General features: G+C 51.3%; 11 protein-coding genes across 11 annotated transcripts; 5 read left to right on the top strand and 6 right to left on the bottom strand.

The window, feature by feature from the left end:
- Positions 1–789: 789 nt before the first annotated feature.
- On the top strand, positions 790–2,229 carry A1O9_07150 (uncharacterized protein; the record flags this gene model as incomplete). The annotated part of the gene is made up of 1 exon (XM_013404096.1): positions 790–2,229. One exon carries the CDS (start codon positions 790–792, stop codon positions 2,227–2,229), a length of 1,440 nt encoding a protein of 479 aa, XP_013259550.1.
- Positions 2,230–2,650: 421 nt separating this feature from the next.
- Positions 2,651–3,769, bottom strand: A1O9_07151 (uncharacterized protein; the record flags this gene model as incomplete). Its single annotated transcript, XM_013404097.1, has 1 exon — positions 2,651–3,769. The coding sequence occupies one exon, from the start codon at positions 3,767–3,769 to the stop codon at positions 2,651–2,653; it is 1,119 nt and encodes a 372-aa protein (XP_013259551.1).
- A 4,583-nt stretch (positions 3,770–8,352) lies between these two features.
- Positions 8,353–9,501, bottom strand: A1O9_07152 (uncharacterized protein; the record flags this gene model as incomplete). The annotated part of the gene is made up of 1 exon (XM_013404098.1): positions 8,353–9,501. The coding sequence occupies one exon, from the start codon at positions 9,499–9,501 to the stop codon at positions 8,353–8,355; it is 1,149 nt and encodes a 382-aa protein (XP_013259552.1).
- A 1,145-nt stretch (positions 9,502–10,646) lies between these two features.
- On the top strand, positions 10,647–11,261 carry A1O9_07153 (uncharacterized protein; the record flags this gene model as incomplete). Its single annotated transcript, XM_013404099.1, has 1 exon — positions 10,647–11,261. One exon carries the CDS (start codon positions 10,647–10,649, stop codon positions 11,259–11,261), a length of 615 nt encoding a protein of 204 aa, XP_013259553.1.
- Positions 11,262–11,685: 424 nt separating this feature from the next.
- Positions 11,686–12,000, bottom strand: A1O9_07154 (uncharacterized protein; the record flags this gene model as incomplete). Its single annotated transcript, XM_013404100.1, has 1 exon — positions 11,686–12,000. One exon carries the CDS (start codon positions 11,998–12,000, stop codon positions 11,686–11,688), a length of 315 nt encoding a protein of 104 aa, XP_013259554.1.
- A 1,164-nt stretch (positions 12,001–13,164) lies between these two features.
- A1O9_07155 (uncharacterized protein) lies at positions 13,165–16,404 on the bottom strand (the record flags this gene model as incomplete). Its single annotated transcript, XM_013404101.1, has 1 exon — positions 13,165–16,404. One exon carries the CDS (start codon positions 16,402–16,404, stop codon positions 13,165–13,167), a length of 3,240 nt encoding a protein of 1,079 aa, XP_013259555.1.
- A 403-nt stretch (positions 16,405–16,807) lies between these two features.
- On the top strand, positions 16,808–17,276 carry A1O9_07156 (DNA-directed RNA polymerase I, II, and III subunit RPABC5; the record flags this gene model as incomplete). Its single annotated transcript, XM_013404102.1, has 4 exons — positions 16,808–16,843; positions 16,910–16,968; positions 17,051–17,137; positions 17,240–17,276. 4 exons carry the CDS (start codon positions 16,808–16,810, stop codon positions 17,274–17,276), a joined length of 219 nt encoding a protein of 72 aa, XP_013259556.1.
- A 386-nt stretch (positions 17,277–17,662) lies between these two features.
- A1O9_07157 (uncharacterized protein) lies at positions 17,663–18,622 on the bottom strand (the record flags this gene model as incomplete). Its single annotated transcript, XM_013404103.1, has 1 exon — positions 17,663–18,622. The coding sequence occupies one exon, from the start codon at positions 18,620–18,622 to the stop codon at positions 17,663–17,665; it is 960 nt and encodes a 319-aa protein (XP_013259557.1).
- Positions 18,623–21,236: 2,614 nt separating this feature from the next.
- Positions 21,237–22,421, top strand: A1O9_07158 (uncharacterized protein). The gene is made up of 3 exons (XM_013404104.1): positions 21,237–21,757; positions 21,890–22,091; positions 22,143–22,421. Exons 1-3 carry the CDS (start codon positions 21,523–21,525, stop codon positions 22,228–22,230), a joined length of 525 nt encoding a protein of 174 aa, XP_013259558.1. The 5' UTR covers positions 21,237–21,522; the 3' UTR covers positions 22,231–22,421.
- Positions 22,422–23,606: 1,185 nt separating this feature from the next.
- Positions 23,607–24,428, top strand: A1O9_07159 (uncharacterized protein; the record flags this gene model as incomplete). The annotated part of the gene is made up of 1 exon (XM_013404105.1): positions 23,607–24,428. The coding sequence occupies one exon, from the start codon at positions 23,607–23,609 to the stop codon at positions 24,426–24,428; it is 822 nt and encodes a 273-aa protein (XP_013259559.1).
- Positions 24,429–24,520: 92 nt separating this feature from the next.
- On the bottom strand, positions 24,521–25,273 carry A1O9_07160 (uncharacterized protein; the record flags this gene model as incomplete). The annotated part of the gene is made up of 1 exon (XM_013404106.1): positions 24,521–25,273. The coding sequence occupies one exon, from the start codon at positions 25,271–25,273 to the stop codon at positions 24,521–24,523; it is 753 nt and encodes a 250-aa protein (XP_013259560.1).
- Between the last annotated feature and the right edge of the window lie 1,398 nt (positions 25,274–26,671).

Genomic DNA, 26,671 nt, shown 5'->3' on the forward strand with positions numbered 1-26,671 from the left:
TGCCTCGTGACTGAGTTAGTGGCCCCTACCACGCTGCTTTATCAACAGGCACCACCAGTTCCAAGAAGTCCTATTGAAGCGAATAGATAAGGGTCGTGGTTCTCTTGCGTTTCTGTCCGATGTAGGGATTCGCAAACTGTTTCAGCAGGATGAAAATACAGATATGTACCTCATATGAGAGTCATGAGCGACTGTGCGGTGGCATGGTTCAACGGTGCTTCTCGCGGGTCAGGCCCCATAGTTGGGGCCTATTAGTAAGGGACCCGACAAAGTTAAGCTTGGCCAGAGCTTTGGTGCTTGAGCCGAGGGGCACCTGCACTCTGAGTCTTTGCTGTTCCATTGAGGTCATCAAGGCAGCCGGCGATGACGCCGAGGCCGGGCAACGCCAATGATTAGGGGGGGTTCACCAGAGTCGCTCCTGCACCACCAAACATATTCAACGTAAAGAAGTGCAAGCGCAGATCGAGCAGGTGCGACTTGCAGAGACAAGCCCTGCCAGGTTGCCTCTCTCGTCACCCAATCTACAATTCATGTAACTTCTCCGACAAACACCCAAGCCATCAGTGATCAAGATCGACCACTTCTTCCATTCTCTCCTCCTTCTCTCCTCCTCCTCTCACCTTGTCTTCTTCTCTGTCCCCGCCCCAGCACCTGTCACACTCATTGCCCACATCTCCACGTCATAGCTAGCGGCTCTCATCCTAAATCTTCCATCCATTTCTCTCCTATCGCAATATCAACAATCAATTGATCGGCCACTTCCAGGCCCCTACTCCCATCTCCAACACAATGACCGAGCCTACAGGCTCTGAAGATGCCTCCGTCACTTTCCACATTAAGTCCTCTGGTGGCCAGAAATGGACTCTTACCCTTCCGCTCACAACCACCACCCAAGATTTGAAGGTCAAACTCGCCACTGAAGAATACGCCAATGTTCCGACAACTGCACAGCGCTTGATCTACAGCGGGAAGGTCTTGAAGGATAACGATACACTGGCTACACATAATGTTAAGGAGGGCAATACTATGCACTTGGTCAAGAGTGCTGCCAGCAATCAGAGACAAAACCCGGCCACCCAGTCTTCCACAGCCAATCCTTCCTCTGCTACACCTCAAGCTACAGGCGTCCCCCAGAACTTGGCTGCTGGTACAGGGAACGACCCCCTCGCAGGCCTAACTGGAGCCAGATATGCCGGCTTTGCCCAACTGCCAAGCGCAAGCATGTTCAACACTCCCCAGACCCCCGAAGATGTAGTGCGCCAGCTAGAGGACCCGAACTTTCAGCAAATGATGAGAGAGGCCATGAACAACCCGCAGTTCATCGATATGATGATCAACGCAAATCCCGGACTGCGCCAAATGGGACCTCAGGCGAGACAGGTTCTACAATCCGACTATTTTCGGCGGCTTATGACCGATCCCCAGGCTCTACGATCCATGATGCAAATGCAGCAGCAGATGGGAATGGGAGGGCTCGGCGGCATGGGCGGAGGCATGGGCGGACAAGAAGCTTTCCCAGCACCTGGTGTCACCAATACCACAGAATCAAGAGACGGTCAGACTCGCGCTACCCAGGACGATCAGACGCAACAGCCATCGTCTCAACAACAAGCTCAGCAAAACCCTTTTGCAGCCTTGGGTAACATGAATGCCAACCCATTTGCGAGTTTGTTTGGCGCCCCACCACCTTTCCCCACCACCCAGCAAAATCCTTCATCACCAGGCACTCAGACCAACTCTTCGACTACTGATCAACAGACCCAACAGCAGCAACAGCAGCAGCAGCAGAATCCTTTTGCAGCCTTGTTCAACCCGGCACTATTTGGCCAGCCACAGCAAGGTGGAAACCAGAATACCTCGCCTTCTCCGTTTGGTAACCCTTGGATGCAAAACAATCCGTTTCTCCAGAACCCAGAAGCAGCGAATCAGTTTCTACAAGCCCTCGGCGGTGGTGGAGGCCCCGGAGGCCCCGGAGGCCCCGCAGGTGGTGGCTTTGGCGCAGCACAAGGAAATGACCCTGGAAACCTTGGCAATCTATTTAACATGTTTGGTGGTGGTGAACGACCGACATCGCCACCGGATAACCGTCCACCAGAGGAGAGATATGAAGTTCAGTTGCGACAATTGAACGACATGGGCTTTTATGATTTTGATCGCAATGTTCAGGCCCTCCGGAGAACAGGAGGCAGTGTCAATGGGGCAATAGAGTACCTGCTAGGTAATCCCTGAGGCCATATTGATATCTTGGTTGTTTGGGTTTGTTGTTCTTCGGGATTACATGGAAGTGAGCTCGTTGTATCTTGCAGTGCTGCATTGAAGATATTAGCAAGAACGGAGTTCAACCCAGACCAACTGGGTGTTTTGTGCTCTCAATACATGTAATATCCCGCAACCTCCTCCACTTCCCTGTGGGAGCGCTGCCTCATATTTTTCTTCCTCGTTTAGCTGCATACCGAATCGCTCCGTGTACTCTCATATTTTCCCCTTAAGGAAGGCCCTTAACACGATAGCTATAGACGACGAATATTATCACTGGCTCTTCTGATCACCCTATATTCACTCCTGCAATCAAGCCATTGCCTTCATCTTATCAGGGCCTCAACCGGTCGTCCAATTGCTTCCCCTTGTTCCAATCTTGCCTTCCCTTTCATCAATTTCCCCTTTGGGCCCCCTTTGCTTTCTCCCTCCTTCTCTCGGTGAACTCCCTCATGAATCTCCTCGGCTCGTGCGCCCCATCCTCAAACATCCGCGCAAAACTCTCCACGCCAGCATCCACGCCAGCCCTCAGGTCCCGCTCCTCCCAGACCCTCACCAGTTCCTTCTGAACCCTCATAGTCTTCACACCATGCCTCGCCACCCGCTCCACGAATCCCTTCACCTCGTCCTCCAAGCGCGCCTCATCCGCACACATCACGTCAACCAACCCCCACTCACGCATTTCCTCCGCACCGTACACCTTTGCGAGATACACCATCTCGCGCGCACGCTGCCATCCTACAAGATTCGGCAGCAGGCGCGCGTGGATGACACTTGGGATCCCGTATTTCGTCTCGGGCATGCTGAACGACGACCCTGCCGTTGCGTATCGGAAGTCTGCGCACGCCGCGAGCTCGAGCCCGCCGCCCATACAAAGCCCGTGAATCTGTGCGAGTGTCAGGCATGGGAGGGTGCGGAATGCGTCGCAGAGTTGGGACAGGCGGGAGATGAACTCCCGTGCGGAGGAGGCGGAGCTGAGGGAGGACATCTCGTAGATGTCTGCGCCGGACGTGAATGCCGGGGTCTTGGGGGAGTTGGGCGGGTGTTCGCCTTTGATGATCGCAACGCGCAGGTCTGGGTGCTGCTCCAGCGAGGCAAGCGATCGGAGCGTTGATGTGAGCTGTGAGATCAGACTGCTGTTGAGGCTGTTGAGCCGCGCAGCGTTGCGGATCGTGATCGTTGCATGTGTTCCTTCGCTGAGGCTTCCTGGCACGGCCGGCACGGCGCTGATGGTGCATTCGATTTCTCCCTTTGAAAGCTGGATGGGTGCTGTTGTCGTTGAGGATCCATAGCGGCGTTGGGGCTGTGATCTGTTGTTGATGTCTTTGATCTTCCTCGGGGTGCTCCCTCTCCCGCTTCTCGGGCGATTGCGAGCGTAATGGGATCGTTGCTGCAGTGGTAGTGGTGGTGCTGCATGTCTTGTGAGGACAAGGGAGCGGCGTAAAGTGTGATAGCCCGCCGCATATGATTGAGAAAACGACAGGATTCTCCTTAAAGGGCTGGAACAATTCATCCTTTGCGTCTCGGTTCCTCTACTAGGTAATATTCAAGAAATGGCACCTCCCTGAGAGCAATCAGATGGGTTTGCACTTTCGTCCACACCTTGAACCCACATGGGGTATGGGGTAGATTCAACATGTAGACGATATCGTGAGTTTCCCCGTTTATTCGCCTTGAATCCACCGAGGATTATCATTGCATCGACACTAGACCTACTTGTACAGGTAGCTGGCTCGGCTCGGGGCGTTAGTTCGACTATGTATCGACGCTTTATTCATGGGGTAAAATCTAGGAAAATTTATTAATTACAGAAATAGAACTATGTACCACGAGTTGATTCATCGCGTATCTATTACTATTGTCACCTACTGTAAGTTGCATCCTACATCTGGGTTTATTTTCTTTTGACCAGCCTTCTAGATAGATCACGCTCTTCTTGAGTTAGCGCAGTTCTGCACCCTCCATGTGATCGAATGTCAGAATTGCGGTGAGATCTGATCGATGATTCACCCCATCTCCGTCTACGGGGGCGTGACGTGGCATGTATTGGGGTTTCCAGTGTTTCATTTATCGGCCAGTATGAATGAGATCCTCCGGAAGGTAGGGCGGATTTTCAACGTGTTCCCACCATGCACCCAGCCAGGGCTACGAATATACTTCTAGAGCTGGTTGGTCACAAAGGTCTGCTTCCCCGCTATGTCTATCATTCGGCGAGCCTCCTTTTGTGTCGCCTTGAAATGTCGTCATCGTTGTTTACAACTTGTCATTGCTCTTCCTAGGATATGGCCATAGTGGCCCCAGACAGACTCGGAGAGCTCGATCCTGTGACTGTTGAAGCAACAGGACCTTTCCTGCATGTTTGTTGGAATCTGGTGTTCTCCGAGGGGCGGTACATCGATAAACAATCATACCGTCGAAAACGAACCTATCCTCGAGTTTCCTGCGGCAGCTGGGTTAGCACACGCAGCCAGACGCTCTACCTGGCTCAACGAACTGAAGAATGCCGTCCGAGATTTCATGCGAGGAAACAACAAGTCTGAGATTTGCACATCAGAGGCCGACATTGTTCTTGCGTTTCGAACACCTGCTTCAAGGGACATTGACTGTCGACAAATCTTTGGCCCAAGTTGCTTTGTTGGACAAGGAGAACTTCCGAGATGCACGAGTTCACGTCAAGACGCACAAGGGACCGCTGACAGCACTCGTTCTATATGGAAAATTGAAGAAATCGGTAAGCAATCCGGTGCCCTGGACCAGAGCCACCTTGCCAAGGAATGAAGGACTGTAGCTGATGTGCCTAGCACTGTCTGCCGGGCTATTCGAACGGATCAAATGCTAGCTCTCGCCAAAGCAGGTGATTCGAACAGACATGTAGATTCTATTGTGTGAAATTCTGCTGCGTGAAATCAGTTACCTGGACCCTCGTCCAAGGTGCTGCCGCCAATCTCAGGGCAGAGGCAGAGCCTACCCCAGCAGCTGGGCGCTGCCTCCTCTTTACCGTATCGAAGGTGGCAGTGCTTTAAGCCACGCCCTTTTTCGCTTTCTCCTTTGTGCCTTCGTTGCAACCTCCACGATCAGCCAAACTCCTCTTCTACAAGACTGCTGTTTTCGAGCGCAGAGTACATCCTAGCGCTTAGAAATATCAATTTCCAGCAGGCCACTCATTGCCGAAAGTCGAAACTACTGGGTAATATAGCCATCTCTCTATATGAAGCCTACAGATAAATTTGCACCTTTTAAAATATTCCGGAAGGAGTCTGTTCCCCTAATCATACTAAGTCGTTTTGCTGGGATCGCTAAAATCCTTGCATCTTGTACATACAGTAATCTTTCCTGGATGCTTCCTACTCAATGGCGGTCGCAAGTGTCGCCTTTACTGCCACCGCAATGGTACCCTTGGCTCGTGCAGGAGCGTTGAAAGCCTATAGGCTTTGTACCACCCTCCGCGGTTCGGCCGACGAGATTTCAGAAATCGCTCAACAGCTCTCCTGGTTAAGTTACGTTCTCGCACGTGCTCCAAACGACATCAGAGGCAACCCAATGTCTGGACGCCTACAAATTTCGCTGGAGCTGACCCTAAAGGATGCCAAGAGGCAGCTGAACGCCATTTCGGATCAGTTCGATAAAATGGAAAATAAGATCAAGCAGAGGCGTGGAACGAATGATACGTATGCGAAAGTTTTATGGACATTTGGGGTGAAGAACAAAATCAATAAACAGAGGCTTCGGTTAGTGAAGACGCTTACGCTCTTGGTGGCCCTCCTCCTGGTTCCGGTGGTGGCTAATGAGATTCATAAAACAAGCGAGCTTGAAAATGTTAGGTACGTTCGGCCCACTTCTACATTCCTGAATGCGGATTGCCGCTGTTATAGTCTCTCTGATGGTTTCCAGGGAATCGGGATCTGAGCGAAATCCTCAGCCTACCGTCCAGGTTCGAAGGCAGAGTGTTGCGGATTCAGCTCAGTTCATGTTTGATGTTCAACAAGAACAATCCGCAGCAAATGAGCTCCTGCTACGGGTCCGTATGTTGCACAATCTTCAGGAACAGGCGGAAGCAGAGCAAGAGGAACGAATGCTCAAGTCTGAAACATCTGTCACCTCGGATCTGAATGTGCCAGGGGAGAGCGACGACGACTGCATCGTAATCGACAGCGAGGATATCGTTGAGCCAGCCGACCTAGGCGAGGTACCAGAAAGCGAATGGCTCAACAGATTGGCCGAAATCTCTCCCGATATCTCACACGAGAATCAAAGTCGAGCCGTGCTACAGACACTGACCGATGAATTTCAATTGTCACCTGCACCTGTCAAATTGTCCACAGGAAGATTGACAACAGCTGCTGAACTAGCCTCGACCGAATATCCTATACTGGTTGAGCTTCCCGGCTCAGGACCTGTTAGGCCTCTTCAAACTCCTCCGATGACTTTTGGTGCGCTTCCGGCAACGCCGCCAGTGACTCCCGATACGTCTCCTGCGAAACGGCCTCGGTCGCCCTTTGGGCCATCTCTGATCGGTCGAATCATTTCAACTACTCATACAATGAAGCCAACGGCCTCTGATGGCCCACCTAAAACTACAGTGGCTGCCAATGAGTCGATCCGTGCAGATGCCCCCGCAAAAAGGTACTTAGCTTCAACGAAATCCTCCCTAGTCCAATCAACCGCTCCTATGGGTCCCACTACACAACTTGTTGTCACAGTCAATTCCTCTGCAGAACAGTCAATGAATTCTCCGAAATCTTCGGCGCCGTTAGTGGCCTCAGCCAATGATTCCACCATGCAACGGATAGGACCGTTTAAGCCGCTTGCGAGGCGGCCTACCGATTTTGCCCCTCCTATTGATTCTTCCAAGGGTACCACAACACAACCCGTCGATTTGACAGAATCTGTCAACACAGAGTCCATGTCAGTTCCCAGTCCTTGTGAGACGAGGAGAGTGGCTCTTAGTTGCGCCCCAAAAGGACTCATGGAATCTGTTAAGCTCCCTGAAACACAACTCGAGGCACCCGGCCACTGCGGTGGTCCTTCAATACAGCTAATGGTTCCCGCTAGATCACGCTCGCAGCTTATGGTGCCTATCGATACACAGACCACGGCCCTTGGCGCTCCGCCCACAAAGCGATCCGCCATGCCGGCGGTCTACTTGTGCTGCCGATATGGAATATGCAGGAAGTAGCCGGTGGGGCAATCAGCCATGACGATATAGATGACCACAGTCCTAAGCGGAGGAGTTTATGCTGCGGTCGAACAACCCATCCAACGAGAACCCACGGAGGCTTATTGCTTGTCTCCTGTCGGTTAGTGCTCCCCACAGGCTGTACAGAAAGGCAGACCTGCTAGGCTTTGTGGGTGCCCCTAATGCCCAATTTTGATATGTTTGATACGCAGATTGAGATCAGCAGCCAGTCATTTCACAATCGCATTGTGCGCAGCATGGGCAATGGTTTATTTGCTCATTCCACTCTCTGTTTCGTCTAGATTAACACTTGTTATTGCGGCCTGATAGCTATATAGACCAGAATGCAGCTATTTGAGTGGCAAGACATGCGTTCTCTATCGTGACCCGATATCCGACACTAATGTAGTGTCGACTCGCAGCCAATTAGGTATAGATCACAGCCCGCATGCGCCTGACCGTATCCTGTCTCGCTTGATTCCTATGTGCATGAATAGACATAACCTCGCTGCCGACTCCCACGCCGTCGCTAGAAGCCAACCAGGGTAGGCACTCCATCTACGCCTGCATAGCCTCGCTATGGCTATCTTCACCCGTTTATGTAGCCCGGCGGGGGCCGTCAACGTCGCAGAGGACCTCGAACGTAAATGTCTCTAGGCTAATATTTCCTCTATAAGTATGATCGTCGCAACTCCACCACCCCCAATCAATTTAAACGTCTCTCACTATGTTCCCGAGGATTCTTTAGCTCCAGTTAATCCCGCCAGCTCTAGTACGTGCGTACAATCGGACGGCGCCAATAACGCATGCAGGTGGACGGAGACTTTTACATAGTTATTGTACATAGACGAAGAGCATATCCCTTCATACATGATGCATTTATCAACTTGGCCCGGAACAGTTCAGTAGACCTGACTACCTCAAGCATTACCACCATTGTCAGCTTCGACCTTCTCCTTCCCGGCATGTACATCAAAATCCCCACAAAAATTCCAATGCACCTTGTTCTTCACGCCCTTCTTCCTCCACCCATTCAACCTCTCCGGGTAGAAATCAACATTCCCCAACAAACCCCCATCATGAGCGATACAGACTAAAACGTCGGGGCTAGCATCGAACTCCTGCATCGCGGAGAGGCTGTGCATTGCCTTCTCGGGGATCTCGTTCACGCGCGGATTGGGTTTTAAGAAGGGCTCCGTGGCGGATTTCTGCGGGTGGATATAGTTTTGCAGCCAGATGCCCGGGCAGGGGGACGTGCCGAATGCTGAGCGTGGGAATTCGGGGATTTGTTGGGGGAGCGGCTTGTAGGTTGTGGGACGGAAGATGCCTGGGTAATGTGCGCAATCGCCGCCGAGGAAGATGAAGGATGGGTTTTGGCCTGCGTCACTGTCGCTACCATTGCCGTTGCTAGTGACACGGGCGAGCGCGGCGAGATGGCCCACGGTGTGGCCTGGCGTCGAGAGGATGTAGAAGGAACCGTCGCCGAAGAAGTCATGCGCTGGAACCGGTCCCAGCTGCAGAGTAAACGCTGCATCGTCGAGTTCCCGCACCGGATGGCTGGCGAGCTCCGACTCCTGAATGCTGCTCTCAGGATTCGTCGGGTAGGCTGGAGTGTAAGCCCTCATGAACCCAGGCCCGACGATCAGCTCAGTGCTCGGGTCGAACCGAGACAGATCGCCGCGGTGGTCGAAATGGTGATGCGACCAGATGACGGCCGAAATGGATTTCGTCGTGATGCCCAAGTTCCCGGCGTCGGCGTCGAGAATCTCATCGACGTTGGATGCCACGGAGAAGGGCATGATCTGCTTGACAAAGCCTACCGTCGGCGCGGGAAGGAACGTCTCCCAGTCCTTTCGCATGCCCAGGTCGAATAGCACGTGCTTGCCCTTTTCATGGTTGCTGATGAGGATTGAGTAGGATGGGAACACAAAGGTCTCGTGTCCTGGCAGTGGAGGCGTGAACATCATGTCCGCCGCGACTTTCCCATAGCCTGTCGTGTCGATGATTCGCACGTCTACCGTCGACGACGAATCTGGGATGCCTAGCTCCGGCGCAGGCACCGGAGCCATCAGGTAGGTCTGGTCACCCATTTGAAATTATGCTACAGTCTCTCTTTCGCTTTTTGTCAGGCATGTATTAAGAAAGGGGGACGTTTGGGAGTAGATCAGGCTTAAGACATACCGAGCCCTACTGTACAGTATGCGCCTGACCCCGCCAATACCGACGCTTGATATGAGCACCAATCTGCGGGAATGGTTTTATACGAATCGCACTAGGGTCTTGCAGCCATGCTTTTGATGACTACGGAATGAATACTCCGTAGTCTATAGGGTACCTACGTAGCTTAAGTTACCTAGATAGCCAGTACCTTAGCTAATTCTATTGCAGTGCTTCTACCTCGTCAAGAATGGATGGTCTAACCGGCATCAACAACCCAATTTATGATTACTTACCCACTTCTTCACTGGCTTACGTTTCCACCCTAGTGCTGCCAGAACTCCGTAAACTGCTGAGTAAGGTCCCTTGTTCTGTGGCATCAGCCTGATGGGGCGGTCCCACTGCTTGATCTTACATCCGTTTCCTATGACCTCTATCCTTGAGCGGTGATATTCCGGCCCTGCTTTGCTGTAACTCTGAAGCCTCCCAACCCATGTTTCTTAACAACCGAGCGCCACCTATCATGTGGATTCCACTATTGGGTAGTGTTACTACGCTTCTTGGGTCGCGCTTGATGGTTTGACCTAAATTGACCTTGAATCCACCCCCCACTGTACGGATAATTCCCGTAAAAGGGTTGCGTTACTGAGTAGCTCTCACAATGAGGCACAAGATAGTGCTGACAGCGCGCATTCAATGTCCCTTGCTATGAAGCTTACCAACCTGTTAACAGGAACAGGCTATCATCAAGTCAGTCGTCTGATCCGACATTGAGATCTACCTCCGATGCGATGGCCAATTGTCGATGCTTACCGGGTTCCTACGTGAGTCAGCGGTCCGCCACTTGTACTTAGACAATGCCGCAAGAGAAAATTGGTCTCATCGAGGCTGATCAGGTTCGCATATAGAAGGAAAGTTGTCTTGGGTGAGCTGACGATGGTCGATTACCAGCCAAGTGTCTTTTTGTCGTTTGACACTTTCGCACCACACTCGCACCTCTTGGTTCAGCCCTTGCATACATTGCACGCAGCACACCGAAACGCTCAGCTGGATTAACATGGTTCAGGACTTGCTCACACTTCCCTACGATATTCGTCGTCAAATCTGGGAATATGTTCTTGGGCCAAGCAAGCTCAAGCCCTGCAAATGCGTCATTGTACAATCTTACTGTACCATCACACACTTAGGATCATGCTTCGGAGAGTTTGACCTCCACGAGCACTGTGATAATCGAATCTTGAGGGTGTGCCGGGCGATTTATGACGAAGTGCATCCGATGATGGTACGCTCACCGAAGATTTTCACCATCTGCAGTGGCATCTGTCTGGATTCATTGTTCTCAAGTATATCGGTGAGAGAGCGCTCTTCTGTGAGAAGGGTAAATGTCAAGGTGTACATTGGTCGACTTAGAGAAGGAAGCTTGGAAGGGATTTCTGGTGCGGCATTGTTGAAACAGGCTGAGTCATGGTGTGGCCCTTTTGTGCAAAATGCATTGAAGTGTGCTGGTGCTGGAGATATCGTTGATGCAAAGGTAATCAGCAATGTGAACGAGGATACAAAACTGCGACGCACCATCTGGTTGGCCTTGCAACTCGCACCAGATACTCAAACATCTGCTATATGGGGCCACTGCATACCTCAGACAACACAGTCATCAGCAGTAATTGGCTAGATACCCCAATGGACGATGCCTTGAAGGAATGCCAATGGAAAGAAGCAGAGAACTGGCAGAAAATTTGGATAGGATATCGCGAAGATGGCAGGAGAGATGCATGTACAAGAAGATGAAGATGGGAATCGATCGCACTGGAAGGAACGATCATCAATTATCTCGGGTTGGTCTTGCTTTCAATCTCGAGTCGAGAGATATGTGTGTGGTTGAACAGTGTTCGGTCGACTTCGTCCGACAGTTCATGACCACGTCCATCTATCCACACTGGTACATCTGACACATCCGGCACATCTTATTCACAACGAGCTCATCAATTTCCTGCTAAAACACATCAGGTCATCCACCTGCCAAAGCCTCATCTCGATGGCCGAAGCCACCAAGAGACAGACAACTGTCGAGGGAAGATGGAGAGATGCTTGCCCACTCACGATGCCCCCACAATGTTACCAGCCAAGAAGACAGGGCTCTTGTCACTGAAGTTCTCCACGTCAGCGAGAATGCCTTTCCCGGCGTCGGACGCAAGTGCCTTCGGGATGCTGTCGAGCGAATCCCAGGTGAGGATGGCCGCAATGCTGTAAGGCTTGCTGCCATCAGGACCGGCTTCGAATTGAATAACCTTCCAGTCCTGAAGTCCGAAAGATGTCCATTCCTTGCCAACCAGAGCCATGTGCGACTCGAGGTAATACTTGAGATCAAACTTTGCGTCCCCGCCGTAGAGGACTGTAGCGTTGGCAGGCATGTTGATTTTTGTGCGAAATAGATGGTTCGTATTCGTGTTGATGAAAAGTTCCGGGTTCAAGGATCTTTGAGCTTGAGATGCGTATCTATTCTGCTGCGGTAACTCCTTTCCTATCTGCTCGGGACACAGAAATTATTCAAGAGAAGTGCTTTGGGGAGGTAGAGAAAGAGGAAAAGAGAAGAAGCACCTTCGAGTGTAATTGTGCGATCCCTCGGTGGCCGTTTTACCCCTCGGTCTCGCGGAGAAAGCGGTAGAGGACGTGGCATAATAGATGATCAATGAGGGGCAGCGCGGGCGTATGCTTCGTCTGACACAGATGCGTCAGATTCCGGTGCCGATTCTTACCTAGGTACGCTTGCTCCATCATTAGTACCGAGTAGGCAAAGAGGACATACCAGGGGCACCGCAGAGACATGGGCAACAACAATCACATCCGAGATCCATTCATTCCCCCGCACCTACTTCCTTGCTCGCACGCCAGGTCTGAACGAGCATAGCACGGGCGGCATCAATCCAGTTCCTAGCATCGTTAAGCAAGGCATGCCGCAATCACTGATACACTACGCAGTATGTCCATCAAGCCCACAGGGCCAATGACACCTCATCAAGCTCATTCTTAGAGCAGTCAGAAGATGTGGACAACAGCCTGCCAAGGCACTGTGGATGAATGAGTCAGCGGTTCTGATCCGAGTCGCGCTGGACATCATCTACTTGCTGCACGGCAGAAGAGGCTGGTATTGTGTAGATATGCGATCAGATTAATGATAGTTTATTACTGATCAGATCCTGAAGGATACAACAGTGCATCCATAAGATCAGCGAAAAGGGCGATGTAGCGTAGAGAGCAAACCAAGTGATTGTGTTCTGATCGATCCGGGTGATATTTACGACGTAGGAGCCTTCGATCAGTGGAGCCGCAGAGGCAGGCAGGGCCAAGCCTCATCCTTCATGCAGCTTGGAGATTCTGTAAACGACTTCGTCATCCACAAGGGACTTTGCGTGCACTGTGATGAACCAAGGACTAGCCTAGGTCAAGAACGAACAAGTGTCCAGGAATCGCGGAAGGAAAATTTTGACGCTCAGTGTCCAAAGCTCCATATGCTTCTGTTTTGAATCTATATACACCGCTGCACTCACACAAGGCGAATTCTACCAAGGTCCTCGTCAAGAAGCAGCGACGGAATTCTGGGTCTCTTGTCGTCGACCAAACACGCCAACGACTCGCTCAAATAGTTGTACCGGACTCGGCACATGACTCGAGGAGATAAACTTCAACACATGATCCAAACTCGACGAAGAAACCGCATTCGTTTCGTCCGCTCTGAGCTCTTCCTGATCATGAACACGATCACCCACCGCCAAGGAAGGTCGACCAGGCCGGCCGAAAATGCCTTCGAGGCTTTTGCTGACTTGAGCTGGCTCGGTGAGCTTCGCCATTGCGGCTGACGACAACTCTTGGACCTGAGTCCCAGCGGACCGCAATGCACTAATCCTGGCCTTGTTGTCTATCACCACGTAGCCCGTCCCGGTGGTCGACGCCAGCAATCCCTGGATGAATCCGGGTACCGATGTTTCGAAGACAGGCTTGACCTCCCGTGCCGAGACGTTCATCACGAGTAACTTGCTTGGTTTGTAGCTTTCCGTCTGTGAAATGCTGATGGCAGCCGTGCCATCGTATTTGTTCATAGCAAGATGTCTCTGTCCAGCAAACTCTGGGTCCAAGTTGATGGTAAGGATATTGTGTGCTGTGAGTGTGTCGAAGACGCAGAACCTGTCAGACAGGCACAACAAATGTCGTCCCACGAATGCTAGCTTCGCGTCTCGGCTCGAGAGTAGATCCGGGAGAGACAAAGTAATCTTGCCGCTCACGGAATCAATAAGATGCACGATCCGTGACTCTGACCCCGGCCGAGACCAAGACGCAGCTACTGTTGATCCGTCATCCGAGTAAGCTAATGCCGCGGAGATTGTTTGGGCATCCTTGTGAAGATGTTCGTGCCCACAGTCGATGGACCTTGAGCTGGACCATGTGTACAATTGCTCATTTGACTTGTTCCTGACCGCGACTCCGTTTCGATGACGCGCCTTAGGTGACCAAATTCGTATCGCCCAATCTACACCAATCGTTGCAAATTCCGCCTTGCAAGGGTTTGCTACCAAGCCAAGTACGGAACGACCACCGGGACGATGAGGCTCGTTGATGCGAGTGACCAACTCCCAGACATTCTCATCACCGTTCCAAGCCCATATCCTCAAGCAGGTCTCGGTGGAACGGCCACGAGACTCGGGTGAGTCGCCATCGAGATGCATAGACTCAATATCCTTTCTCGGAGGCCTCCATACATCGACAGTAGCAAGCCATTTACCATCATGGCTAATCGTCATGCAATCAACGTTAGGCTCCGAAATCAATTGACCATTTGGCGCGACATTTTTCGTTGTAGTCGTGTTTCGTGTCAGAGCCTGGCGGCTGATCTGCAAATCTGACTCGATGTCAAACTGTTGGAGTGAAGAGGAACTATTCTCTCGTGTTTGATTCTTGTTGAGGGCATTAGTCGGAACAGCAGCAAGTAAGCGGTTGGTGATCGTTGGGTGTAGCAGCATTGGCGTTGCCAAGTTTACATCCTCACGAAATGCAGGCCCTATAATGTTTGTCGATGGCAACAAGTCTGCAGTTGACAAAACCATAACAGAGTTGTCGCCGAGGCGCAGCGCATATTCCGATCCCTTTGCTGACACAGTCAAATTCAGAATCGAAGTCGATAAGTGAGGTAGGAACTGCTTCTGGTTCGTGTCCAACTGCCAAATAACAAGGACGGTCTCGTTGCCGCCAGAGATGATGTATCGTTGGTCGCGTGACCACTTGACTGTGTTGACCGCAGTCCTATGCCAATGCAACTTTCGAGGAATGATGTCTTCGTTGTGGTTCTTCTTTTCCTTGCCTATCAACTTGTAGAGAAGATCTTGATAAAGCATAATCATACCAGAACTGAGCCCAACCGCTAAGTCCGTGGTTGGTACCTTTCTTCCAGCATTTGGTTTGTTTGGGCGCACTTGTGCGTCGAATGCAGTGACAGACCCTGCAATACTGATTTCCCTCCAGGTGTAAGTCATCTGTGCTCCATTTTCAATGACATCTTGAGAGTACCCAACCAAGAGTTTGCCGTAGCTCGAAGCAATGAGCACACTCCCCTGTGCATATGACTCGAGATTCATAACGTTGAAAGGCCGCTCCAGCACTGTGCGAGCAACTTCGAAGTTCTGCTGCTTGTGATCCATAAGATAAGCAATCACGGAACTGCTTTTATCCTCCCCCTGGCGCAGAACCAGGACTACTTCCTCCTCCCCATGCGATGTCAGAGGGATGATCCTGCGCAAACGTCTTTGTGTATCGGCTTGAGTTGTTGTTTGGTTTGTTGTCCAGTCCCACAATGCAACGGTGTCGTTTGTGTATCCAATATACACTTTGGTCGGCTCCACCGTGGAGAACGCGCAGCTGACTATTGAGCTGCGGTTTATGGGCGAACTCCGAACCAACAATGAAGTTTTGGTTGAGTATACTCGCACTTGCGAATGAATCGCAAGAATTAAATGTTGTCCGTCGTTGGTCAACAGGGGGTCTTGGTCGATGAAAATACCGCCTTTACTTGGAGCCAAAGACCAGCGATTGATATTGAGGGTAGTACCCGTCCCCTTAACCTCTGTTAAGACTGAAGATGTTTTCTGCTTTCGTCGCTGCTTTTCGTTCTTCTTTGTAGTAACTAGAGCATGCTGGTCATACTCAGTTGGAGCACTGAATACTGCTAGGCCATCCTTCTGTGCTGCTTGTACAAACTTTTGCTGTACTGAATCTTCAGGAAAGCTGTTATTCTCTTCTGAAATCGAGTGTTCTAGATTTGACGAACTCTTCACTGGTATCGTTGTAGGTTCAGAAGCCTCCAAAGCAGGCAACTCATCCAAAGGACGCAAAGACTCCTCACTGTTATCTAGTCGCTCTTTTCGCCCTTTCTGCCCCCTCTTCTTCTTATATTCTTGCTTTGGAGTGGTCGCACTCAGGGTTCCCTTCCCGATGACTTGCGATCCGTTGGGGACTGGCGGACTGGCATTGCCGGGGGAGTCTCTCGTATCCTGCACACATTGTATTCCTTTGCTTTTACGGTCGCCTCTAGCTCTGACTCGTTTTCGAGCAATGGAACCTTCCGCTGCACCTTCTGCGACTATATTCTCTGGTAGGCTTTCGGACAGCTGTCTATCGACAAGCGATTGTTCTTCCGAGGGTAAGAGAGTGGTCGTCTGCTCGATTGGTCGGATCCTCTTCGTTCTCGCCCTCTTTGGCTTGTGGGAACCGTCCCTCTCTTTCGAATCGAAAGCGATTTCTGCGTTACGCTTCGTAGACTTAGACATCGGGAGAAATTTCAAGAGGATTGACCGCACAACTGGTATTCAACACGATGCCTGCGGTACAATCGTTTCAATCTCGTAGATGTTGAACTCTTGTGCACCGAACTTTTTTTTCTCCGCACCAGCAGGCTACCTAGAGTGGAAAGTTGGCCGGGACGCGACCAATGCCAAGGCTGGCTTTGGCCTCCCAAAGCTTTGCTTTAGGGTCCAAATAGTCCACCGTATAGAAGCTCCATCCGGCTCCTATGACGCACCGTATCATGGGACTACTCTGCCAAGCCTTATTACGGAATTTCTCTGAAGTCGCAACTTGAAGGCTGCGCAGACATTCTTGTTCGAGTTATCAACCATCAAAGCCTTTTTCGCCGCTTCGTGGCTCCTAACCCTTTGGCGTACGGGACTCAATATGATCATCCCAATTCGCTGTTTCTCGTGTGGCAAGGTAAGATGGGCCCTTGACCTATCCCTCCCCAACTGCATGCGGACGCTAACATGTCGGTTAACATAGGTGATCGCTGACATATGGGAGAAATACATGAAGTTGCTGGAAGGTGGCATGGCTGATGGGTATGTCGATCTCGCTTTCTATCACTCAAGACGTCGAAACTACAATTGGAAAGAGGAATATTCTGACACGCAATGCGAACAGAGAAGCGATGGACCAAGTTGGCGCAAAGCGATACTGCTGTCGGCGCATGCTTATGACCCATGTTGATTTGATCGAGAAGCTATTGCAGTATGTTTGCCTCATGATAGCCATTCGGTCCGGTCAAAGAACGAGCCCAGACTGACCATCTGTCTCCGGGGTACCCATCACTAACACTCCTGTCTCGTATAGGTACGACCCTGCGGAGAGAAGACTCAAGGCTCAGTAAAGATATGACAAACTTCTGGCGCGATCAGACATGGTTTAAGCTATGAATCGAGGCGTTTTGTGGGGGATTTAGACCAAAAGACTCTGAAAGGCGATCAACAGGCGGCTCATTTTTCATCGCAGGGCGCTGGTGGTCAGTTTTTGGGGCACTACACGACATCATGGCGCATATTGCAGAACAACGTAGTCTCAAGAAGGTGCCATGGTCTATCGATTCATCCCAAAGCACACACTTGCGAGCCAGTGCCACAACCATACTCGTTTGAATGGATTAGAAGGACGTATGACCCTGGAAGGTGTCATTTGCAATTTTGCTCCAGTCTTGCGATGCCAGAAGTCCACGTATGGGGATGGATAGGCAAGCACTCAGGACAATGGGTAGGCAGACTATGTGGGTTTGGAGACAAGTTGCCAGACACTCCACCAGCAGTGAACTTCAGCCAGTAAACCATCTCGACCATGCCAATCATCATGTCCAACATCATGTCCCTCGGCAATCATGTCGAAACCTTCTTTTCGTAGATTGTCCCTCAACGACTGCCTCTCTTCATCATAACGATCTCGCAGGGGCAGCTCGACGATGAATCTGGCACCCGCGTCTGGATGAATCCAACGACGGACTGTACGAGCAAGCATTTGAGGATGGTCATTTGAGTAGATAGGATCAGCAGCAAGAATTACCATGAATTTCTCCTGGTCATCTCTAGGGAGGTCGGCTTCATCGTCCCAATCCAGCCGGCGGGCTGCGACGCTACCGTGATTCTCTTCGATCATGTCTTTATTCCGTTCAAGGTTGTGTTGGAGGTTTGGTACAATTTCCGGTAGGTCAGTGAGCAGCACAGACACATTCCAAGCACAGGCCGCTGCCATGCCAACAAGCCCTGTTCCAGAACCCAGTTCTAGAACACTCGGACAGCCATTCTCGATATACTTACGAAGATCAGGTAGCCGTTGGGAAAGGAGAAGAGACGATGTCCACGTTTTGAGGCCCAAGTTGTCTCCTGTAAGGGAAGGTTCACGCAGATGGAAGGAGAGGCCGTCACCAACAGCAAAGGTTCGAGTCAGGTCTGGCATTGCATTTCTTCCGGAGCGTTCACTCAATCTCGTGCTTGCAGCAGACCAAATGGATTCCTTGACATCATCATCGTCTATCCAAGCCAAGCTTGACGCGACGATCGAAGTCAGGTACCGTGGGATGCCTTGTTCAGCAATTTGAGACTGAGAGGAGCCGTTCCTCATGACGAACGCAGATGGCTGCAGGGATAAGAGAGCTAATGCATCAAGCAGGGCAGATGCCGACGGTTTCTGGTATAGTTGAGGTAGATCATGTACTGCTTGCACCATCATGTTGGGTTGGGAACTGTGGTCACCAGGGACGGAAGGATCATGCAGGATGAAACCAATCTCATTCAGGCTTACCATGAAGGGGTTCATAAGGCGACTCAGTTGTCGAAACCCAAACTGGGGATATAGGGGCCCTAAAAGAGGCCATACCGGTGGACTCGAATGTTCCGTGAAGCGTGGATGCTCGTTTAATAGTGAGCAAACGGTGTTTTAACACAATGCGGCCGGTTTGGTTCCTGTCCCCCGGCCCACCACTGATGTGAACAATGTCCCTTGTTTGATATGTATCAATGTGACATTGCAGAAAATCGAGAATGACGGAACGCCTTGCCGTAGCGATGATCAACCGAGGATGGAAACAGGCGATTCTCGGTTTCACGCTGGGGATCGTTGCCAACTTGAACCCGCGGAAATTGAAACTCAGGCAAGATTTTGAGTTCGATGATTGGAAATTGATTGAATGCCGTGCGAGCAAACTCAGTGTGAATCGGAGGATACCGAGGAGTTCGGTGTACGCTTCGCACACAGAGGAGGCCAGATGAGGCACAATGGGTTGGTGCGTTTGACTCTGCGTCCCAAGGGCCTCATACCTGGTACCTGCCCCAGTTTTGTCGGTCGAATCTTGCCTGCTCTGTGAGTTCTTGGCTTCCCGCCTTGGCCGAAGCTTGACCCTATGGCTTTCAACAGGGTGCCAGGTTGTTGATATGGGCATGCAAAGCAATTAGCATCCCGTGGCAATTCACAATGCATCGACACGATCACCCTGCGCCAGCTTAATTCAGACCTTGCTTAGAGACAGGAGGCTGACGCAGAACAGAAGGTGAAAACGCAATGCGAAACACCAAGGACGCAATGCGTCATGGGGGAATGCTCAGACCGATAGTTCCATGCTTGGCGCTAGGTTTTGCTAATTTCCCCCGCCCCTGAAGCCCTACCATGAACCATGTTCATTGCCCATCCCAGTCAAGTCACCCACCCGGTGCAATTGATGGTATTTTGGGAAAATCCTCTCTACGCGCCAGACTGATGCATCATCCCCCAGAACCGACATGCATAAAAACAGTAGCAGAAACAAGGTCTTACATCTAAAAGGCTCTCGAAATTGCACGCGGAACACACTACGAGGGACACACACCCGCCTGACGTCCCACTCTGCAATCATATCCTGCCACACTAACTCCGCAACGGACAAAGTATGCGTTTAGAAACACAGCAATTGGAGCGCCGACAGGGTATCAAGACTCAAGAGGTTTGTACTCCGTACTCCAGACCTTGTGTGTACAAGCCAAATCGGCGGAAGTCTCCTCGGGAGTATAGTAGAACCGCCCAGCCAGCAGGATGACTTAGACCACGATGGGCCTCCCACAAAACGTGTCCTATTGCTTGGTAGCGTCACATCTGGGGCAAATATTTCTTGATTTCAGCGCCGCAACGGCAGCTGGAATAAGGATCTTTGTTTCGGGAGATTAAGCCATCGTCTGAAAAGGTCTCTAGGCTTTCAGCCTCAGACACGCGAATGCCCGCTGATTGGTCAATATTAACCGCACCCGTGTTGGTGGGGTGCATCAAGGCTTGATCTCCCCTTGCCCCTGAACGCGCTCTCCAAGGGACGGGCCCAGCAGGATTGCAGCGCGTCTTTCTGGTGATGGGTTATCGAGGGTCACGTAAATCCGGCTGATAAGAGATCCAGACAACAGAACGAGAACACTCGGACCGCAGACAGTCAACTTCACTCACGGGTGCTCAACCCAACACGTGCACAGCCTGATTGACATCCATCATGCTTATAAGAATAAGCGGTAGACAGGTTTCCATCTCCGACTTCAGCCATCAAATCTGCCACTGAGTGTGTTTACAGCCGTCTTACCCGCATACTCATATCTGCCTCTCCGCAAAGTTCGGGACCACTTCTTCTCATCGATTCCCCCAGGCATAGTCGTGAACTACACTGTTAGCAGTACGGCAGTGTAGCGGATCCAACTCCTTTTTGAGCAATTTCAACCAGGCTAAGACGTCGCTTCTGAAATTAGCTTACTGTTTTCATACTTCAGCCATGGAGTCTGTTTGCCCTCGTGGCTGCCTGGGGGTTCTGGTTGATCCGCCACCCTGGCCACCACATCCACTTTTACCTTGTCGTGGACTCGTGGCGCATCAGCTTGTCCCAATCGACCCACCACACTTGATCCCGCACATAATCACTTGCCAGACCAATCTGGGCTTGTCACTTGGGCCGTTGTTGGTACGGTCGACAACAACACTAATCTGAAATCACAGTGCAATTCTGGCGGGAAGGGCCCTCCTTGCGATGGGTTTGGACCCGTCTTTACATTTGTGGTATCACGAGCAGCGTCTCTGAACAGTATTTCCGCTTACTTGGGCACTTTCTGGCATCAGTGCCGAGCCCGTTGTGGAATCTTGGGAGGCCGAAAGGGCGAGGTAACATAAAACCTCTTGCTTCCCTGCCTGGTAGGCCTGTTTGCTCTCTCCCCAGCTCGACAACTTCTCATCGCTACTTGATTGACTTTTCAATCATCCACTCTTTTTGAGCTCGCTGTCTGATTTTAGGTCATAGACCTTAGCCACTCTTTCTTCCATACTAATAATTTATACCCCCAATATGCAAGTCTTCTCTGTTGCCCTGCCGCTGGCCGCTCTTGTCAGCGGCATCTATGCTGCTCCCGGCTGGGACGCCGCGCCAGCTGATGATGCCTGTTTGGCCGCCGTCACCGGCAAGGCTGCTCTCGGAGACTCCGGCCTCCGTGCATTCCACTGCAAGAGCTTCCTCGCCACCACTGTTACTCCCGCCCCCGTCGTCGAGACCGTCACCATCACCGCTGATGGAGGCAACGGATGGAAGCAGAAGCGTGAGACCGTAGCAGTCTGCCCCAACGAGGTTCCCAACTATGCCAGCGCTTGCGACGAGGCTCACTACACCAGCGCTTGCTCCGTCTTCGGCTTCACCAACATCATTACTACCACCGTTAAGCCCACCACCACCACCAAGACCGTGTTCGTCAAGCCCACCGGCGGAGTGTGCGTCTCTGGCACCACCTGCCCTGCTGCTAGCACCATCACCAAGACTGTTTCCGGATCAAGCTGGGGCGGGAAGGAGACCGTTACGGTTACCGTTCCCGCTGGGTCTGCTACCGTCATCACCAAGACCATCACTGTCTCTGGTGCCTATGGAAGCGTCACCGGTACCACCGTCACGAAGACCGTTTCCGGAACCTGCGCGTACACCACCACCACGACTACCAGCGCCGTCCCAAGCAAGTGTGTTGTCGATGATGCCAAGGCATCTGCTCTTGTCAGCGGCTTCATCACCCTTTTGGAGTTCACCAACTACGTCCCCGCAGCCAACTCTACCTTCCCTCCTGCCGGCCGAGGCTACAAGCAGGATGTCTCTGACGCCACGCTCGATGTCGACTTCGTTGATATCTCTGACTCCATCAACTTCATGGCTGGCATTCCTGTAAGTCCACCGTTTCTTTGTGCTTGATACGTGCTGATAATGAAATTCTAGCTTGGCTCCACCACCTTCCCCAGCAAGGCTGCTTTCGATTCTCCCTTTGGCCAGGCTGGTCAACCTGAGGTCACTGTCCAGACCTTGAACCTGTGGCACGATTGTGACACCATCACCTGGAGATGGGCCATTACCTCCACTCGATTCCCCGTTGTTGGTATCAACAGATTCACCGTCAGCCCAGACTCCGGCAAGTTCATCCGCAACTATGCCGAGTTCGACAGCGGTGCTTGGCTTCAATCTTTCGGCCAGACTTGTGCCATCAACCCGCCTTCCGTCAAGGGATCTTTCGATACCAAGCGGATTTAAATGTTGGATCTGGTGGAGTGGTACAAGTGAATGATTCCGGAAAACATTATGGCAGACTATGGGACTGAGCGCGAGGCCTAGCATAATTTTCACTTGCACGCAACAATGGCACCATGTTTTCGGAAAGGAAAAGGGTTTCAATTTCATGTACTTTGGTTGCATTCGACATATCTGGGCGAGCATGTTAACAAGGAATGATCAACGACTTTACTTGCAATATTGATCTTTCTGTGTCTTTCGGGTGTTTGACGGGATTCTGATGAATGTCCACAAATGACTGACAATCCAAATAAGCCAGTTCTGAACGCAAATGTACATTACGGCTCCAGCGCCCAAGGTTCTCTCATCCTCGTCAGATATTTGTCCTTATATTAGAAGAATCTTAACATGAATTATACGGGTGGACTGCTCTCTGTAGGTTGGTACTTTTGCTAACAGGCCTGTTCTCGTTGCAGTCTAAATTGGTTTAATTTGTCAGACAGCTGCCAGTAGTAGTGTGTACTACGTACCTGGTACTCGGTCCTCATATTTGCCAATGCCTGTGCTCGACGTCACGCTCTGACAAGGGACGACATGCGGGGATACCAGGGATCATCGTCGGCCAAGGGGCCATCTTCTCGTCCGCCCCCAAGGCTCCATCCTCCATTCTCACCACCCAACCACTTAGCAATCAGCAGGATTCGTGGAGAAGCTGGCAGGCTGCCGTCATTGTTGATCCTTGACAGCGGGCACATTAAGTACATTAAGCTTAACAGATTCTACTTGGAAACTTCTCTAAAAAAGACAAGCACCACCTAGCACGCTTCGCCCCCAACCTGCCTCCCATCAGACCACAGTGTTTCCCAAGGCTCCCTGTGTTCCTTCATTGTGCAATCTAATTCTTATTTCGACGACGGCTCGACTCAATTGCTCTGGCCCCTAATTCACCAAGAGCATTCAAACCTCGGCGGCCAAGGCAGTAGCCGCTGCAGACCACCCGTCTCTCGAAATCGCTTGGTCCCTATCTGTCAATCACACTTGAGGTCGTTCATTCAAGACGGGCATCGTTCGCGTTCCAATACTCCTTTGCCCGTTTGCCCGCCGTTTGTGGTATTTTCCCGGAGATCAGTCTCTCTTGGACGACGTTCCATATCATCCTCGACATACGTATTCGTGATGGCGTCGTCCCAACCTCCTGCCTCAACGTATACACAAGGCCATTCTGCCAGTGCCATCGCCTCTCATACCAGTCGAACAGTATACAACTCAGCGGCTTTCTTGCTTCCTCATATCAAACCCAATTTTACGATCATCGATCTTGGCTGTGGACCGGGCACAATCACCTGTGGGTTTTCTTCCCTGGTGCCTGAGGGCAGCGTCATCGGAGTCGATGGCTCGAGTACAATAATTGAGCAAGCAAGAAGGAGGGCTGTTGACTTAGGCAGCCGCAACCTGAACTTTCTAGTCGCTGACATCACACACCCCCTTCCTTTCGAGAACGATTCTGTCGATGTGATTTACATACATCAAACTCTGTGCCACATTCCTTCCCCAGTTCCTGTGGTTCAAGAAGCGTGGAGGGTTCTCAAGCCTGGTGGCCTGATTGCCATGCGAGAATATGACCATATGAGTTGGTATCCACGTTTCCCCGGTGTCGATGCATATACTGCTGGTTTGAATCGCTCAATCTCCGCCAGTGGAGCCCAAGGAGCTGAGTCGGGCCGAAGGCTGCATGCGTGGGCTGCCCAGGCAGGCTTCAGCAAGGCCAAGATGCAGGTCAGCGCAGGAACTACATGCCATGTTGCCGCAGAAGCAAAGTGGTGGGCGGAAGTCAGCATCGGCCGGTTGGAAGGTGAGATCGGCTCCAATTGGCTGAATAGTGGTACGGTCAAGTCACAAGACGACATCGAGATCATGAAGCGAGATTTGAGGTTGTGGGGAGAAAATGAAGAAGCTTGGTACACAGCACTGCAGGGTGAAGTTCTTGCTTGGAAGTAATCCGTCCAAACACGCTCAATTCCTTCCCAGCAACAAATTATTCGGCCCAAAACAGGACGACAACACGACACCCCTTCGGGACTCGGGACATCTCATAGCACGATAACATCCATAATTTCCCCACCTGTACCATCTTGCACCACAACAGCTCTTCCTTCACCATTGGGCTTATCATTTGGTGGTAGGGTGTACGGTTTAACACACCCACGTTGTAGATATCCTATTCTAGTCAGACTGGTGACCACATTTCGGTGGCGAAGTGTTCGCCCTGCATTCTCCCCCCTGGTTACTAGGACATCCTTTGGCGAATGAGTATATCGGATAACCCAGATATGGAGATCTCCCTCTCCCATTTCCGAGGACAAAGTTGAAGCGTCCACATTGACGACTCTTTCCCCATACTGGTTGGTCTCCACCCCCAGTTTCGCCTGGCCCTTTGGGAAAGGACCGCTATTCGAATCTTCCGGTCGTCCCTCTGCGATAAGCCTAGTCACGGCCTCCTTGGTATTCCCGACGCCCATGCTACGTCCATTGACGATGAGCATGGGCGTGTAGACGCCTTGTGGATTCCCACGCCGGCGGACGTACTCGCGCTGCCTCACATCGAAGTCCTGATATGAGAACGTATCACGCCAGCTCAAGTGATTCCAGTACGTGACGTGGTATGTGAGCAAGAGATATGAAGCTTCAGCTCCGGGTTTGGAAACAAAGTTGATGAGTGTCTCGTTGGCGGGCGGGCAAGAATCACAAGACTGTGATTGGAAAAGTTCTAGGAGAGTGATCTTTTGTCCAGTTGCTCCAGTGTTGTCAGGTAAGGAAGCATTCTTGTCGCCTATGCCATTCATGGACGAACGGAAGAAACGAGATATCGAGTCCATTGGATGGACCTGTTGGCTTTGAACCGTGTCGCCGGTTTCTGCTGTTCTGATAAATCAATAGCCTGTCAAAAGGGGTGGTGATATTATTTCGATGGAAACCATACCATGAGGGCGACCCAACTTGTAAGATATAGGACGAGAATCATGTAGCTGCCGCGTCGCTGAGAGACCACACCAACTGGTCATTTCTGATACGAAGTACCTCGTAGCGGGAGCGGCAATGCACCTCTGTTCGATCCCCACCACACAAGACTGGGTCTTCACGAATGTACCTGAGCACGTAAAAGGCAATACATTTGGAATCCCAAATTTACGAGGTCTTGTGTATAATGGTTAGGAATCATCAATTACTTCATTGTTGCTTATACAAATTCCCTCTGAGCTTGGGAAACCGTCAGGGGCCAACGGGAACAAAGTCTAAATTTCAAGGCAGGGTTTCTGCACCGCCCGGCATGATCGTGTCATCACGAGCTGATGCGGCGTTGTTTCTTAGAGCGGGGTAGCGCAACGAGCGGCTGGGTTGACTGCATATGCTCTTGTGTGCAAGGACATCAGAGAGACTTTTGTAGATGGTGGAAAGAATTATTGAAGATCAGACCGAGTGGTTCTCTGGACTGGGCTTTGTTTTGTCAAGCACTTTGTGTGAATATTTATTCCAGACGTCTCCGTTCCAGCGCCGTGAGCAGCACTGGCTTACTTCAAGTACCCTGTACTCTTACCGACTACCGAAGCCATGTATTTTCGGTATTTTAAATTAGGATATTTTCTCCGTAACCTATTTTCAAATCTAACGGAACGGGACTCAGAAGCGTCACATCAGTTCACTAATAGCACCTGTCCATACCATAGCGGAAATGGCATCATCCTGCGAGGAGAGCTCGGCGGAAATCACTCGATGAAGTGCTTTACCCATCAGACCTACCATGTCTAGCCGAAAACCGAACGTATGGTCTGGGGTTAGAGCGGGCGTATCTCGTCCAGGACCTCTCGTTCAGACCTTCCCCATCGATGCCAGGTCGATGCCAGCTTCCAGAAGCAGTGTCCAGGAAGTGATAATCTGGATCTCTCGGCCTACGATGAACGTGAAGTGCTCAGAGCCGGAGTGACAGCTCTCCTCCCTGCCGTGAACATCGCAACCACCCTCATTGAAAACATGCTTGCATGCATGCATGCGAACCAGCATCTCCATGCGCAGCAACCGACCTCACTCGCGTGTAGACAGGGAGGACAGAATGCACCGAGTATGGTAGTAAGGCGACAGTCTCCCCATGCAACAACCAGGGTTGTAGCTGTTCACATGCACCTATCTCGTCATCACCATAATTGGAAGCAGAAGTCCGACCTCCAGCCACAGAGCTGGACCTC

The sequence above is a fragment of the Exophiala aquamarina genome (assembly GCF_000709125.1).
Source record: "Exophiala aquamarina CBS 119918 chromosome Unknown aczIA-supercont1.5, whole genome shotgun sequence".
Classification (NCBI taxonomy): Eukaryota; Fungi; Ascomycota; class Eurotiomycetes; order Chaetothyriales; family Herpotrichiellaceae; genus Exophiala; species Exophiala aquamarina.

Excerpts from the sequence above, each read along its gene's own strand:
- A1O9_07158 (XM_013404104.1), top strand. The coding sequence starts at position 21,523 with ATGCCAGCGCTTGCGACGAGGCTCACTACACCAGCGCTTGCTCCGTCT. Across the intron at positions 21,758-21,889 it reads ACGGTTACCGTTCCCGCTGG|CAAGTGTGTTGTCGATGATG; the intron begins GTCTGCTACCGT and ends CGCCGTCCCAAG. Across the intron at positions 22,092-22,142 it reads ACTTCATGGCTGGCATTCCT|CTTGGCTCCACCACCTTCCC; the intron begins GTAAGTCCACCG and ends ATGAAATTCTAG.